This window comes from Macrobrachium rosenbergii, chromosome 1, assembly GCF_040412425.1.
Source record: "Macrobrachium rosenbergii isolate ZJJX-2024 chromosome 1, ASM4041242v1, whole genome shotgun sequence".
Taxonomy (NCBI): domain Eukaryota; kingdom Metazoa; phylum Arthropoda; class Malacostraca; order Decapoda; family Palaemonidae; genus Macrobrachium; species Macrobrachium rosenbergii.
The window spans coordinates 48,024,643-48,042,837 of NC_089741.1; the positions used below are offsets into that span (position 1 = coordinate 48,024,643).

The window sequence follows — 18,195 nt, forward strand, 5'->3', positions numbered from 1 at the left end:
GAATATGGTCTTATTACTAATTTTTATGGTTTTAAAAATTGTTTTAGGTCTAGTTACTTTTCCCCCACCCTGCATTATCAAAAGCTATACTGTATATTTTACTCTTAAAGCAACTTTCATTTTTTCCAGGTATACAAACCAAACCCTATTTTCTATATGGAATCTTCAACCTGCAACAAACAATTTAATGGCAAGGTAAAGAGATGAAGGGAATACCCCCAAGCTATCCAGTCACTTAGTACTGGCTGCCAAAGAAAGCAGTTTTCTTAACCTCTTCTCTTCTGTAAGAAAGTGTAATTCCAATGAGTTGCTGCTACTTCTCTTGTCTTGTTTCTAAGATGTATCTTTACTCTTCACTCTCTCAAATGGAAGAGAAACTTTCAATACTGGCAATGTGAGGTGCCTGAACTGAAGTGTGGTTATTTTACGTCTCCCACCTCGGTAGACCCATAGAGTATAGGCAATTTTTCTGTAAGGGAAGAATGTCATTTGTTTTTCTAATAAGAGTGCAAATCAGTGTAAAAACCTAAAACATCAGGAAATATGTAAAATTACTTTTGCAAACTGGGCACTGGCTTTGCTTTTAGCGCATAATTTTTACAATAGCCACATAAATTGTGAAGTAAATGGTCTTTTATTCTTAAACAATGTTGTCCCAGTGTTTTCCCAAACAGCAAAGACATTTTAAAAGCAGGCTGATTAGCTCTGATTATGAATATTTGTTTCATGGAAAATTTTTACCTCTACAGAAGTGAAGTGGTTGATTTCTGCAGACTTCATAAGAACACCGCAACATGGGGGAGTAGCAGATTCCATTATTATACTACACTGTCAGTCCACCCAGCCACCTGGAAGTTAACATGGCATTATTCTGAGAAGGTTAAATTCATAATTTGTCAAAATGACAAATTTTTACTGAAAAATTCAAAAACCTCTATACTGAAAAATGTAAAATCAAGACTGCAGGATGTATAATTTAATAAACTAATAAAACCATTCCTGCAGGATGTATATAATTTAAACTAATAAAACCATTCCATTACGATGTTGCAATATCAAATGTGACAAATTTACTACAGGCAACCTGAACAAATGTAATTTTTTTCATTAAAACTGTTGGATATAAATATACTGTACAATAATTTACAGTACTAGCAATCAAATGTGACAAAATTTAAGTATACTCTGCAGGCAACCTGAAAAGCACCTCTTAAAGAAAAAAAAATTTGTTGGATGTAACAAATGTACACTACCATAATTTAACAGTACTAGATCAATAACATAAAACTACTGATGCTCACATCTTAAAGTGGGACAGCAAGACCCCCAAACAGTGTAAAACAAGTAAATATAGTAAGAAACCAGACAAAGCAATATTAGAACTTTCTTCATGAAAGCCCAAAAAGTTATCAAATGCAGTTCTCAAAATGTACAATCCTAAAGAAATCTCTGGAGGGAATAAAACTACTTCCAATGATGAATGAATTCTACACAAACTGAATAACCTGAAAAAAGAAGAAACTACCTATCGGTAACACCAGACTAACCATATATATAGTAATATAAAATACTGACCATCCTGGCAGAGTAAAGCCATAGAAAGTTTTAAGTAATTTACTTATTCAATGCAAATGAAGATTCGTTTTAATAGTGATGAGTCTTGCAGAGAAATGAGGATACAGTGACATTGACTGTATGGTAGCCAGGTGTAAAAGCCTTTAGCATTACACGGAAGGTGTAAAAGCCTTTAGCATTACATGGAAGTAGAGAGATCTAATCAAGATGAAAGATGTTCCTTAAGCCACCAACTAGCACAAAGTAATGGACTGCATAGAAGCGGGAGTATTTTGCAGAACCAATAGGAAAAGAGAACCACTTGAGAGAGGTGACAGGCACCATGAAGAGAGCTTCATCTCTGTGAAGGTGTGGACCTTGTCAAGTTATATTATCTGCATGCTGCAGATACTACATGTTGTGATCATTGCTGATGTTCCAAGGATCAGAAAGATTCATAAAAACCAAGGGAAGTAATTCAAAGCAGTTCCAACACAACAATAACATTACGCAGGGTATGCACAGGAAACTGCTCCCGATCAATACATCGAGGGCAGAAAAAAAAAATCAGTGAAGCAGCAATGGGGAAACAGCCACAGAAAAAACAAATTAAAACCAAGAAAGGGAATGAAAAGCTTAAATCCAGCATGACATACTGCACATCTCAGAATTAATAAGGAATAAAAAAAACTACTGTATTTACAGTGTATAGGTAGAGATTAATTAATCCATAAATCGTTCATCAGTGGACATGGGTATAAAGATACCAAGCAACTTACACTGGCAAGCAGTGGTAACAGATCTGATTGACAAGTCTACAGACCTTGTAACATCTGATAAATGACGAAGGTACTGCTAGAAAAGGTCATTCATGCCTGATTCTCTCTGAAAAGGAGATACAATTGTAAATTTTCATTAAAAAAAAACTATAATTTTGATAATTACTGTTAGATAGCTATATCACCACACATACCAGCATGGAGATATAGCTATCTTTAACAGTAAGTGTCATCCCAAATAAAATAACCTAATTATAACTGAACAATGAAACTGAGCCCATCTGATGGACCATACAAATGCCTTTAGGATGATCTTCAAGAGTATACATATCTAATGCTGATAAAGAAGTCCTGAGAATTCCTTAAGCTACTGTACATGAATTTATGGAATCTGCAATGAACTGGGAGATAAGTATCTGCTAGCTGTATACTAACCAAAAAGTAGCTGTAACAAGTATATGATTTTTACTTTTAAAAATGTTAAAGAGTACAGTATGAGGTTGAGGGGGCATGCATGCAGACCCTGAAGATATGGACCACAGGCTATGAGTTTAATTTAGAAATTAAATTATGTGCTGGAACTACCATGGTGGTTTGAAACCTTGTATCCTGCTGGGGGAGAGGCTGTTTTAAGCACAAAGACATTACTATAATAATAAGCAGCAGAAACAGTGATTCAGAAACAGTGATTCATTAAAAGTTGGAAACAGGTTAGTACTGACGCCTGTATAACAGGGAGAGGCTACTGTGAAGTCTAATGCAGTAGTACTAACTTATGGGTTGTAAAATTTATATTCTCAAGATTAAAATGGTTTTAGAAGAAACTTAATGGCCTACCATACCCAAGGCAAGAAGAGTACGGAAAAGAGAGCTTGCAATGTAGTGATCAAGGAAAATAAAGAAGAGTATTCATGTGTGAAGGATGGTCAGGTATTATACTGACCTTTCAAAGCAGCATAATTGTGGTAATTATTGTAGAAATACCAGGGCACTTTAAGTCAGTACTGTATTTGAAGAAATGCCTTACCTAAAGTAAATTCTATAAAATAATAAGAAATGGAGGCAAAACCACCTGTTTATTTTACTTTCATGAACAAGAGCCAGGAGGAAGTATTAGATATTGACGGGACAGAAATCAGATTCATTTTACATTCGTCAGTGGTCTTAAGAGAAGAAACCCAATGACCCATCTCAATTCTATGAGAGCTATAGTAGCTAATGCCATTACAAAGTTTGGCAATGAACCCAAGAGAAATCTAAAAGAAATGAGAGGCAAACTGAAAATGGAGTTTCTTCTTGAAAATATATGTATAGTATATGCAAAGAAGGGGTACTAGTAAATTATACATTAAGATTTTGTCCATTCTTTTTAGTGTAAAGAGAGGCTTTTTGAATGGTTAACACTACTAACCTAACACTTAACAGGATAACAAAAGAATGCGCTACAAGTGGGTGATACGGAAAGTTAATGTGCTAACAAGCACAGCGTCTTCAGGGACTTGAAGAACTGCTAGCATCTTGAGGCTACAATAATCATATTATTAAGACTATCAACATCTAAAACTGGTAATATAAAATGGAACTCCTAAGAAACAAGGTTAGATGCAATGAATCCCATGTATGGAACAATTACCAAATTAATCCATATGCTCACCAAAAGATTACGTCTGCTGTGATCAGTTTCAAGGACAGCTTTTCACAATGTTAATTCTGCTTTACAGAAAGCACGCCCATAATGAACAGTGGCAAAAGACATGACCAAATATGATAAAAACCTTGGCAGAGAGCACAAGAAAAATTGAAAATGGTGCAAAAAGTGTTCACCTACTATGAACTTTTAGCAAACAACTGCATCAACTGACTGATTTACAAACATAGGGGAATGACATACTTTTCTTTATTTTAGTCATTACTGTATTTTTATCTAACCTACGATTCTATTTAGCTTAGGTTTCAGTTACTCTATTAAGTAGGCTCAAGCATGGCTTAAGGTTAAAACATGCACTGGAACTTGAAAGTAATAGTCTAGTCTTAATTAAGTACAGAATCCTATCTGTATTCATAATTTTTACTCAAGCTAATGCATGTTTCCAGAATTTAAATATGACCTATTATTACTTTATTCACTATTGATGAGTTTTGACAAAGACGAGGTTTAACTTTACATACTTTTAATTTTGACACTTAGGTTTCCTCTAACATCCTTCAGTGCAATTACAAAACATCAAATGTATATACATATTAGTTCTCACTAGTTTAAACCAGTCCAACTGATTTTGGGTTTCAACTAGACAATATACAAATTAGAACAGCTCCCTCACTCTCACTTTTTCATCAAAAGATTGTACCTCCTAATAATATTACATAGCATGATCCCATAGCATTAAACAATAAATGAACCAGGAATGATGTTGACTGTACCATACTTTAATAGACAACAAACCTAATATTGTCTACTGGAGGAGCATTAAGAAAGATTTATCAAACAAACATACAGGGAACAAAGTATCTACCTGAGCTGTAGGTGGAAAGAAGTGCAAGCAAGTGCCATATGAACGGCAATTCAGCCACATATGCTGTCATCCCAAGAGTGTGCACTAATCTGCTGCAATAGACAGTATCAAAATTAAGGATGCTCATTTAGTAAACTCAATATCTTAACAGTCAGAACATATGCACCTGAGATCATGGGCACATGCCTTTTAATACCATAGAAATATAAGTCTTTCCTTTGTTCCTCAATGGGTAATATCTAGCTTAAAGTAATCTTTGTTAAAATTACTGACATGATAATCTTTGTTAAAATTGCTGACACGATAAAGAAAAATTATAGTGTAGGAGAGTTTTTCATATATTTTATTAAGGTGTTAAACTGTTAAGCACAGAATCAACAAGGTGAAGAATTACAGATTGTTAAGGTTTACAGAAAACCTATGGCACAACCACAGTTTCTTCTCATTTAAACAAAACAAATTCCATAAAGTGAAAATTAAATTCTATGGGCAAAAGTATGGTTTCATATGGTCGATGCTTCATGTCATAAGGGATAACATACTGTATGTCAAAACTGAAAACTCATGTACTGTACTGTATTAGTAAACAGGAAGTTCTATACTCTATCTATGCATAACTAACCTATCTTTTCAATGGCAAAACAATTAAATCAAAACTTGTTCTTCATGCTAGAGCTTTACTGTTTGACATAATGAACACCAAGTAATAAATATTTGCCAGTATCCTGATAAGGTTAACATATTAATGACACACACACTTCAAAAGTTTCTTCTGATCCTTAAGTAAAAATACTTTAATCTACAGCTACCTACCAACAAGTTCAAAGAATATTTCAATAAAATAATCCTCATTCTCCTCTGTAGTTGTCCATTAATAATGCCTGGATTAATGTTGCCCTCAAAACTAGTCATCCCAAAGAGCACCCTGTAATGAATCTTACCTCAGAAATAAAGTTATGATGCACCATGATATCAAAGACGTTTTAAAAAGCTTAAGCCTTCCAGTTTGTTTTAAAATTCTACTCTACAGCTCACTGATTTCGTTTAGAAAGCTTTCTTCAAAAACATTTTAATCTTGAAATACAGTTTTTATTTTTTTCATCCAGGAATTCATAAGCACTATATAAAAATATACTGAAAATTTTGAAAAAGTTACCAAAGCCATTTGACTCCTAGGCTTACATTTTTCCCTATGAACACCTGACCTTGCACCAAGATGAAACTATGGTATAAAAAGATGTCTTCTCGTGAGTGCCTGAACTTAATCATCCCACTTCTTTTGTCTCTACACATCAATGTCCTCTATAGTCCAACAGTTCTGCAAGTAAAAACTATTCAGAATAACATACTCCACCAAGATTTTCTTTATGGATGGCACTACTGTATTTTAAAAATAGTCAAATTATTATGAAATCCAAGTTAACAGCAGTGGATTTTAATCAATACCAATGAATTTTTATAACCAAGATCAAAATTCTTTGACTAACCCTATAAAAATGCTAACACAAATACTGACGTCTTTGACACTACATATACAGAAGCCTCCCACCCCACCTTTCACCAGACAAAATTAATCTGTTAAAAATACTCAACTCACCTTTCCAGCAGTATCAACTCCCTTATCATGAATCTGAAACTTTTAATTCCTGTTCATTAAATTCCTAATTTGTTTCACAAGCATCGATACAGAAAATGCTCAGAATCCAAATGACTGCTGAAACTTTAGAACTGTGACTCTGCTCTTGGTTTCACAAATTTGGATTAAATTCAGTTTATTATGATAAGCCAAGATATTTAAGCCTTCTCTACCAGTACCAAGTTAACTGGAAATTTAACCCCCTTTCAAAAACTATTCACTACTCTATAGCTGCCTCTATTAAGAATGCCTGGATTAATACCACCCTCAGAAGTGGTCATCTCAAGAAGCACCCGGTACAGTACTGAATTTTACCTCTAAAATTAATGACGATGTACCACCCAGATGAAAACTAGGGTAACAAAGAGGTTTTAAAAGGCTTGAGCCCACCAGTTTGTATTTTTTTTTTTTTTTTATGATTTTACTCTGCAGTTTATTCTTTCCCTCTTAACATTTTCATCCCCTCTTGGTTCATCTTTTCCTGACCATCTAAACCTTTACTTCTTTGTTCTTTAGTTTGGACATTCTACCTTAGTACAGTACTGTCTATAAACAAGTAAACATTACCAGCAAAAATTTACCATAATGTAAACACTAAATGCAAACCCTATAAAATTGCCCTCTTGTTCCTGATATAAGTCTACTATTCCCAATTTGTATCAATTTATAATTACAATTTAATGTACCATTTACAAGAACTTACCCATTTTAAGCAAATATCAATATATGCTTTTCTGGAAATAGCCACTGCAAATACTATATCAGCTTGTAGGTTTTTTATATCAAGCCCTAATGATTTTCTACTACTGTACACTGCACTAAGATTTTCCTTTCAAGATTGTAAGTTTGTTACTCATGTGCTACCAAACTCATTTTCAACAGATACAACTATCCAGTAAATCATATCTTCTATACAGTTCTGGAAATTTGATTTTCAGCCAGTACAAATGGTTTCTATTTTTCTGTATAATGACAATATGAATGAACTATATATGACACTAGATTGTGATGCATTATATGGGCCTAAAAGTTTTCTATTCCTTAGAATTTATATCTTTCCTTAGCTTACCCTAAGCTACACATACAAACCCTCAGAATTTATTTTTTTCCATAAAAAGTGTCAGACAATGAAACAGTCATTTTTGAGTAAAATGAGCCTGTAAATAGTTATGAAATGACACTGTTCAATCTCAAGAAAAAATTGTTTAAAATTCTAATTAGAAAAAATGGTAATTATAAAATATCAACCTAACCTAACCTATGGCACCAAATTCCACCTGCCTGGTGTATGGGTCTGTGCAATTTCTGTACTACATCACACTACAGTAGAGGGATTGCAATAACTGCTTGAGGCCTTATAGATATTTTCCTTAGACACCATTAAATTTCATGTGAGGATACTGATCTTCAACTTTCTGGAAGCAGAGCGTTGAACTAAATGGTAGGATGCTCAAGAAAGTACAACTTTTTCACTTTGTAAAATTTTGAAAGTCTGCCTCTAAACAACATATAATTTTAACTGTACAAAACAGTTTACAAAGGAAAAACAGACAAAATTTCCCTGTTCTCAGTCAAATACTAAATGCTGTATAAAATCAGGCAGTACTATCTAATACTAGCTCCACCTCCTTCCGAGATAAATTTAATAAATCAAGCTGCACGCTTGGGATGGGGGGGCCATTCTGCAGCCTCCTCTACTGTCGCAACACCTAGACATCGAAATAATGCCACATCTAGATATAATCTCATTAAAATGTCATCAGAATCACTGGTTTACAATATTTTGCCAGAATTACTGGTTTACAATATTTTGCCAAAGATTCTCAAAGGGTAAGTGTGTAATAAATGGCCTATTCTGATGGAAAGTGGGCCACAGTTTCTCTGATGCCCCCACTACAACATAATTAGCATAATCTTTAAAAAAAAACGGCAGCACTATAGGGTAGCTCTGCGTTGCCGACGGCACTATAACTTGACTTTTTCAAAAGTTTTTTGGTTGTTAATTATGAATTTACCTTTAATTTTTGGTGCTCGAGTCTAATTAACCTGTAATTAACCCCCGAAGTCCATCCAACAAGGGGTTTCCATACGCGATCTTCACAAGACAGAGCAAGGGTACGTCTGTTTTGAACGGTTCATATCCCGTCCGGCAAATGCAATAACTTGTTAATGTATGGGTACCCCCGCCGCCCCGCCCCCGGGCCAGTACTAAACACAGTGAAGGGACATTCCATTTGGCCATCAACAAACAGATGCACCGCCAGTATCAGAACCCCTAATAGTGTAGAAAAAAACCAGTTGAAAAGGTAAAAACAGGCGCACAGCTAACATAAAGAATTACCAAAAAACTCGTGGCTTAGCAGAACCCTTTCAGTACTTGCGATCTGACTTTTCCTTTATCAATATATGTAGCCTACATTAGGCCATAAACAACCAAACACACCATGTAATCTAAATTTTTGGTTACTGTAACTTCCAAGCCATGGTGCACCTATCGATAATACTACAGAGTATCACACATTCGTTCTGCTAACACAGACTTCAGATGTGTCAAAGAGGAGCAAAGACCTCAATCCACATCAGGTCCTGGGTCAGTGTCCTAAGGAAGGTTAGGTAATGATTTTTTTCCCAATTGAAAAATAACAGAAATGCTTTAAGCATGTCAGTACCTGTGGAAACAAGACTAAGGACTGATGTACACCAACACCATACGTTAATTATAAAGCCTAGGCCTATGATAGGCGGGTATTTTTTTTAATCAGGCTAACCACTACCATGAAGTAACATGTCAGTTTTCTCGTAAATATGATTCAATACGTAATATTTATTGTTACTGAACCGACATCCCCAGACCGAGAAGAACCCTAAAAGAGTCGAGGTCTGGTTAAACAAATCATTTATAACTAACTACTGAACCGACTATTTAGCCTAAATGTTAACATAGAGGGTGTGCAGTGATAACTGTTCTTGAAACAGCAAAATTGTCTATAGGTCATCATTACCAAAAACTTTAGCCTGTAGTTACGTACTTACTATTCCTGAAATTCCAATTTCCGTACACACCGAATGTTAAATAACAATAATTGATACTTAACAATCCTGCCACTAACTTTACTACTCAACAACAGTAAGACCAACACTAAAGAAAAATTTAAAATTTTCAAAAACGAGACGTGCATCATGGATGACTGACATACTTCGTCCACTTCAGTGTCATTGGAGAACAAGTGCCGCCATCTATTAGGAGTCTATTTAAAATCTTCTTGCAATGGTTTGTAAACAAACCCAAAATTTTATATTCCTTCATATTTTTAATATTCTGTTACTGATAAATGAAGTAAAAAATTATATTGTGGAAATAAATTAGATATTTTTTGGACATGTTTATTTATTCTAAATAGCGTACTTCAGTTCTTAATTATGGGATCTCGGCGATGTCTTGCTTTAGTAATTAAGGTTTGGTTTACCAGTATCAGCTGACTATTATCGAATGCACAAATGTACTCAGTGTATATTAACACGGTAAACTTAAGTTACACCGAGATACGTTTCATTTGTTGTCAATCATTTTTCAAATTTATTTTACTTGCTTTCTATTGACAAAATATATTTTCTTGTATCATAACTGGTAATTGCAGCTCATGCTGAATAGAATTATAGCATGCAATCCAGTGCAGGTTGAGTCTGACACCTATGAAAGAATCTGACCCATTCAATAAACAATTTAAAAACTGCCCTGCATTTGATAGAAGAAGAAATTAAGCCATGCTTTTAATAGATCAGCTGATTTTCTTCATTGTAGGAAGCCCAACAAAGAAGAGATTAGCAACGTAAATATATAACCATCTTTCTTATGACGACTATATGACCCTCCCTACTCAGCTGACTTTAATAATACATGTTCATTTACTGTACACGCCCAGGTTAATTTAACAAATTCAGATGATGGAAATCCTTATGGTCATAGAAAAAAAATGGACAACCATATACTGTATTTAACTTAGCCATCCTAAGTATTGCTACCGGTGCATTAATCGAATTTTGTAGGCCCCAGTGACCTCAGAATGGATTCTATTTTACATCTACGGGCTAGAGATCTGGAAAACTTACAAAAGAGTCCTCATTTTAAATGGTCAAACTTTTACAAGTAGCTGGATGTACTAAACATACATGAGCGGTTTCTTGTAAATGAACATTTTTTTTAATCACAAAGAATGGATCTTATTGCCATAAGAACACCTAAGTCACCTGACTTTACCGAGGGAAGTTGACTGTCTCCTGCTTTGCAGTGCGTACAAGGTCTTCAACCTTAATTTTCTGCCTTAAACCTAATGGCTCTCAGATTCTCCTTCTTAATATGGGTTGTCTTGTCTTCCAAGGTAAGGGTACTCCTCTACAAGTTAGGAGGGAGACTACTTTGAATATTTCTATTTTTTTTTTTCCTCGGCCGTTTGAGTGTCCTCGTAACATCTGCGTTTCAATTTAGTCAATTGGGCATTTGTAATAGAGGTGGACTAATTATTGGGTCACAGCCTAGCTAGGTTGCAACTTAACTGTTTTAAAACGGCAATCATCGACATGTTAAGATTCAACATTCAACATGCACATTAAAACAATCTTTCTTTGGAATAACCAAAGGAGTTGCAGTTGAAATCTTGACTTAGTGTTTATGTGTTGAAGTGCTCTAGCAAAGATTAAAGACTGAGTATTTTAGCTTAATGTGTTTCTTTATGAATTCCAGTCCCAATGTACAGTACTGGAGACTAGATTTTTAAGAACACATGGAAGACAAATTCCAGAAACTCATTCAACTAAATACAGTATTGACCTTTGAAAAAAAAAAGTCATATTACTAAGTCCAAGTTTTAAATAAGAAAACAGTTGAACCTCTGCAATGCTTATGCGTAATCACAAAAGCATTTCATCCGAGTCTAATAGAATTTGAGACACTTCCTTCACGATGTCACAGGCCTTGTCTAGTTCAGTAACAAAGAAATGATCCCTAGTTATTCAATAATTTTAACTTCAAAAGCCCCAACACAACTACAGAAATATACTAACGGACTTTTTTTGTGGGGGTTTCTTTTCACGTTCTCCAGATTGTCAGTTCAAAGAGGTAGTTACAATTGAATTCACTCTTGTCTGTAACACAGTAATAAAAGACCTTGAGCATATTCAGAAGCATTGCAATTCTAAACGAAAAAATGTTGTCATGACAACAGTTCAAAACCATGCCCTGATTAATATTGAATAAACAGATAACAGTCCCTAAAGTTTCTTTAATAGAAGTGAACTTTTCCTCGTTATCCAGACAGTATACAGCACTGCAAACTCAATTTTACTGCACCAAAATAACTGTCTGAAAATAAATATTACACTTTGGTTGTTCTTTTTTCATAAAAAATTAGCATTGTTGGATATTATAACTTTTTGGTCAAATACAAAGGCTTGGAGCTTCTTGCTGTACATTAAAGAACTAACTTACTCCATAACCAAACTGCTGTTGCATAAATTTAAAGAACAAGACAAAGAAAGAATTTTAAAAGGTAATTCCCAAGAGGAATTCCATCTTCAGCATGTCTCTGGAACTATAATCAAAATTTGTCTAGTCTGCTCATACAACTTGTAAATTACTACAGTACTTAATAACAATGGATGGTCAGGCATGTCTGCACCATCTCACTTTTTTTCTTTCTTTCCTTTTGGATTATTGTCTGTCATGTGAAGTCTGTTCAATAACAAAAAGGGTAGAAAAAATATGTTCAGTTTCTTAACAGTTTAATGAATATGAGAAACAAATTGGGGTAACAACACCAGAACTATAAAATGCTGCCACAATAATATTTACCAGGAAAAGGCTAGTTTCAAAGTTGATTTACAGATAATTACAGTAGCATCCATCACCAAAAACATTGAATTTCTTACAACTAAACACTAGACTTCATATTAAGTGACATCTGTGACCTTTCATAGTTCTGAGTGTCGTGTCGCCCTATTTACAATACTTACAATGATACAAATACAAGCAGAAATTCTTATGGGATAAAAAGCGTTGCATTGGTAATAATATATTGGCATACAAGAGCCTCATGAAATATTACAAAAGTCTGATCTACCTATCGTTTATGAGTAATGGACGACATACTGTATGGTGACACGAGACGAGACACGTGTGGGGGTGAGGTAGCTGAAATGGGTCACGCGCGCACGCACACACAAACACAACAGGCACACTCTCGCATACTTTGTTTTTGGCAGCTTGTTCAAGCAATACCAATGTACCCCACATGAGATGTATGCTCAATGAAAGACAGTAAACTGAAAAGGAAATAATTTTCTTCCACTTTTCTTATGTTTACTTTAATATAATTGCAGTAGTGTTCTTTTCGAACAGATAAATAAATACTTTGATATAAATAACACTATAATAAAAATATCCATAGAATTCTTTCATTTGATGTCAACACAGAAGTTGGTTTTGCAAGTGTAAAAATTAGCACTACATCATATGGGGGAATGAGCGGTGAGTTTCTCCTTATATATGATATGATACACCTGTGTATATATGTATATATATCTCTCGCCACCTTTTTAAAAACCCAGTAGATAATATTTACTACTGCAACAGTTTATGCACAGGTCCCACCATCAATCTTATGAAGTGACCACTTTCATGTACATAACATTTAATATGCTGTATATATATACATATAAAAATCGAATTTTCTCATTCTCACTTTACCCAAGCCCCATCACCCCGCACTTGGCACTTGATACAGAGCTCAGTGCCTTTCAGAGCAGCTGAACTCTTACGTCTTGAGAAGTGTTAAAGCTTCTTAAATGTTACATCATAACCTACTTTTCAATAAAAATCATAAGTAGGAATTTCGGTATTTGTGTAAATGGTAAAACATCTACTTGATATAAAAATACACAGAATGATGGACAGTTGGGAAGTGACATTAATACTGTACCTTATGCTCCAGGCAGATCAGGAATGCAGTTTTTCTTTTTTTTTTTTTGTATTTTTTGCTTTTGCTTTTGGAGGGGAGAAGGAGAACTGTAATTGTAACGATAAGAATAATTGTAATAATAATGATGATGGATATCCATCAAAACATATTTCACTTGGATATAATACAGTAATAAAGCACAAAAACCAAGAAGTACAGTAACAAAAATTATTGTTTTTGTTCATCAAGAAATATGAGAAATAAAGAAGTGCAAGCCAAGTATCATATTTTGAGCTGCAAACAATACTTGTTAATGTACAGATAATAAGAGTACTTGCCACTATTACGCACATATTGCTATGAATTAGCAATAACTGGACAATTTTATGACAGAATTCATCTCCTAGCACGTTCATATACTGAGTTCCAGAAAATAATCCACTGTATAAAATAAGTCTCTTGCTGCCACCTGAACATCAACTCTTAATTCCGTCTTTGGTAGGTTAATGTTTACATCATTTACATACATATTACTTTTTGTACACAGTTCACTACACTAAGTAATCTCTCTGCAGAAATATTCTTAATTACGTGATCATTACAATCACACGCTGTATGCCTATGCACGATGTTCTAAAGGCATAACACCAATCACTTTTATCTCAAGTTTTTAAAACCATGGGATATATTGTGACATCTTGACTACTTTTCTCAGGTTTATTATACACCAACACGGAACTCCCGCCATTGCTTACACCAATCAAAAGTCCAGCAATGAAGGAGAAAACCTACTGTGTGGGCTAGAGTATACCATTTGTAAGGTACTGGAAGCCATCATACAATCTAGTTGTAATTGAATTGATGGCATTATAAACGAGTTGGTCGAGATGATTTTGCAGCTGCTCATCAGTCATGTTGACATGGAAACGACTTTTTAATGCTGGCACTACTGATGCTCCTGCCCGAAAGCAAGCTAATTTTGAACCTGTAAAAGTAATTCATCAATTATGAAAACATCAGCAAATTAATGATAAAAAACAAATTTACATATTATGAAACCACACAAATAACAATGAATCCTGGCCACCAACTAAGTAATAACTGGTAAGAAAATTAATTTAACTAATGTATACACCGCACTAGTCAAGCTTCAGTTATGTCAAAGATGATAAAAAAGGCTGAAAAATCGTATTAAATACATACTACTCTTCGACAAGAAAATAATGATCACAATACAATTAAAATTTCACCCATTAAGATTTGCAATACTAAGCACAAGCTAACGTCAGCATTTCAATATCTGTTCTCTTAAAACAATCTGCAACAGCTTCTTTCTCCTAGTTTGAAAAAAAGTATTTCAATAACCATTAAGCCCTTTGTACAAAACTTATGCATTTTCGTAACATTATGCTGAAACCATTCACAAATTAATTTTGTTCAGTCTATTCACTATTAAACTTGTTTAGCAATACTGTACTTATACCTATCATCAATAATATGGGTAGCTAATCAGTAATCTAAGTAATCTATACTTTACCTGAACTCATAACTTCCACAAGAGAGAGGATCTTTTCGTTGTGTTTCCTAGCTGCCAGTAGACCTTGCAGCAGCAGTATTTTAAAGTATGCAAACATATCCGAATTTTCTCCTCCCATAACTTCTACCAATTCTTGAGTAAGCTTGAAAGGGGAGGACTCAAATCCCAAGTTTCGAGGTGATGATGATAACATAAAACCAAAGTCAATGTGGATTATATGTCCTTCATTGTCCAGCAAGATGTTACCATTGTGCCTGGGGTGAAACAAAATTTAATAAACATTTGGAGTTAATTCATTATCATAAAGTAGCTTGTGAGACCAATGAGTTTCATTTTTGAACTCTCAAAAGGCTAACTTCATATGTCGTATTGAGATATTGGCTGAAACTTTCATTTAATGGCCTTGTCATATAAAGTTTAATATACTGTACATCTCAATAGCACTGTATATAACAAACAGTATGTTTTGCTTTATAAGCATGACTTTATCCATTCCTGTGTTTGGGAACATACCTGTCCTTCACTTGGATTATGTAGCAAACTAAACAGTAAGCAGCACATGACTCAACAAATTTCCTTTGTGCTGTCAAAAATTCCTCAGAGTTCTTATCACCGAATTCCTGAATAAAGTATTCTAACATGGACATTTTGCTGTTCTTCTTGATCTGATGTAGAGAGCATGTATTGACGATAGGCTCTATCATGCCAGAATCATCTGACAATACCAAGATCCTGGAATAAAAGATTTCTATTAGTCCAATCAAGGCCCTAACAGCATGAATTAGTATTTAAACGTCCCATCAGCAGGACGTACATGTATGATATAATGGATAACAAAATAAAAAGTGACAACAGGATTATAAGTGAGACCTGAAAGCAAGTAGTAAGGAGTTGCAACTATTCTTCTGTAGGCTTTAGGAACTACATGCAACATTTACAACCAGCTTTACTTGTATGGAATGATGCTAATTCCCTGATACTCCCAAAGCTAAACTGTAAGGAAAGTACCACAAAGTACCACAAACGGACAAGGGAGAGTTTCATTTCTGATAATCACAAATACTGTATGATAACTGTGTAAACATGCACATTCATTGCCGAAGGCCACCTACAGAAGCAATAAAGGAAATATACACCTCAATAAACTGCCTGAGTAAATTAGTTTGAGTTTCAAATCGTCTTGGAATTTCATTTCAAATAGTCTGTACAATGCAAATACAGAAAGGAGCCATGAGTACTTCTTCAAATCAAAATAAGGATAATCAGGCAACATTTCACTTCTGTGTTTATTCAGCAGTCCCCTAAAAAAGTATATCACCAATGATCTTGGTATGAATACCCCTCCAATCACAATTACTGATAAAATATAACATTAAAATATTTACATTAATTGCATATAATTATTCTTTTCATGAGATTCAGCAGATTTAAATATACAAAAATAAGCATCCTTTTTACATATCTGGTATATCAGAATTAATTACTGCGTGCAAGTCTAAAATAACACACTACCTGTACTTCATTCTTACTGCATTAAACAAGAAATTTTTCAACAACGATACTTACTTATAAGGTCTGAGCCAGAGTGAGACTTTTTCTTCTGCCCATATTTTTTGGAACATGCACAGTAGTTGATAGGCTAACAATTCCTGTCTTAGATCATCCCCACATTTCACAATCACAGACAATAATCTCCAAGACGCTAAATGACCATAAGGTGAAGTTTCACGAATACGTTCCACCTGAAAGAGAGATACTTTTAATGGCTGAACTCTTGGAATCTATAATAAAAAAGTTTTTTCCTATTTCAAAATTGGGAATAAAGGACACACCTTCACACCTTCCCTTACTTCTCTAGTACAGAAAAAAATGTGGTAGGCCTAATTTTCATTTGGCCTACTTTTATACAACGAGGAACTAAGCTCACCTTATCCTCCCATGGCTCTTTCAATGCCGCTGCTGAAGGGTCTTCAGGATCTCTCTTGAACCCAGTCTTTGGAGCATTGACTGTTTCTGAAAGCCGCCTTCGAATGTCAGCTGCTCCTCTTGCGCTCAGTTCCCGAGAATCACAAGAATCCAAGGACATCATCGATATTGTGTCCCTATCCCTTGGCTTTTTAAGCTGACAATACTGCTGGCTGATCTCATCATCTTCATGGCTCCAACAATCAGATTCATCCACATATCCTAAAGATAAAGAGCCATGAAAAAATCTGTACATGTAAATACTGCAATAGTGTTGCTTGCATATAAAATCATTAAATCTAAGAAAATACTGCTAGTACCAATAGTATATAGCTTCCCTCATTTAAATATTCAGTTTGAAAACTAATGAAAAGCTGAGAACTCTTGAAGGAATGAAGATTCCTAAATAATTCAAATTAGTTTAAAACACAAACTACAGGCAAACCTCGTGTACAATGCTTGCAAGCAATACCTGAAGTAAGATGTGGTGAACTAAGTGATGAAGGTATGGATGATGTAGACCCTAAACCACTAGTTGTAGCAGTAGCTGTGGTAGTTGGCGTAGTTGTCAGATCCAGCTGAGAAGAGGATGTGGAAGCAGGAGAGTCTGCTAAATTCTCTTCCGAGCGAGTATGACGTAAACTGTGAGTCAATTTTGCTTGAACTGGAGCTGTATCTACGTTATCCACCTCTAATACTTCCACATAGATAATGTAAGGGGCCTGTGATAAAAAATAAAGGATTATACACTGTCATCATTCAAGCTGAAAATTCTTGTATCACAATTACCACAACTTGTACATTATTCTTTAACAAAAACCCAATGAGCCAAAATACAGGAATATGCTTTTCTGAACTTACTACAAATTAGTACTACTTTAAGATTAATCTCTTAATGTCATACTCAAATCTTAACATCATAATTAATAATCTCCAAAATTTACAGCTCCACATCAGATTACACATAAAAATACATACCTTATCTTTTGAGTTTAGGACAACGGCAGCTTGAGGTGGGATGCGTACAACGTGGTGGGGCATTTCAGTGGCACATAGTGGTAGGTACACACGTGCTGGTAGGTTGAGATTTAAAACAGAGAGTTCAGCCAACAATCGAGACGTCTTAGCCTCTTTGGTAGGTTGTGCTCCCAAGCGCTTCCCAGTACTTATGAGTGCTCGCACAAATTCCAACTCAGGAGAGAGTCTTGGCGCCTGAAAACACAAAACAAAATCATGAAATAAGCTAATCAAAGGTTGG

The 18,195-nt window shown here is 34.7% G+C and overlaps 1 protein-coding gene and 1 long non-coding RNA gene across 15 annotated transcripts in view; both read right to left on the minus strand.

The window, feature by feature from the left end:
• Window positions 1-343: 343 nt before the first annotated feature.
• Window positions 344-2,394, minus strand: LOC136834436 (uncharacterized). Its single transcript, XR_010851820.1, has 3 exons — window positions 2,258-2,394; window positions 742-848; window positions 344-469 (listed from the first exon to the last, which is right to left on the minus strand). It is a non-coding gene; the product is annotated as an uncharacterized lncRNA (long non-coding RNA).
• A 9,849-nt stretch (window positions 2,395-12,243) lies between these two features.
• fwd (phosphatidylinositol 4-kinase beta fwd) overlaps window positions 12,244-18,195 on the minus strand; it is a 428,358-nt gene continuing 422,406 nt past the window's right edge. For all 14 annotated transcript variants that reach the window (XM_067097286.1, XM_067097700.1, XM_067097772.1 and 11 more), the window contains 7 exons: window positions 17,916-18,149; window positions 17,410-17,659; window positions 16,900-17,159; window positions 16,539-16,714; window positions 15,486-15,704; window positions 14,973-15,226; window positions 12,244-14,420 (listed from right to left, as the gene is read on the minus strand). In XM_067097286.1, the coding sequence (XP_066953387.1) occupies window positions 14,236-14,420; window positions 14,973-15,226; window positions 15,486-15,704; window positions 16,539-16,714; window positions 16,900-17,159; window positions 17,410-17,659; window positions 17,916-18,149 (1,578 nt within the window). In that variant the 3' untranslated portion in view covers window positions 12,244-14,235. The remainder of the gene's footprint in view (window positions 14,421-14,972; window positions 15,227-15,485; window positions 15,705-16,538; window positions 16,715-16,899; window positions 17,160-17,409; window positions 17,660-17,915; window positions 18,150-18,195) is intronic.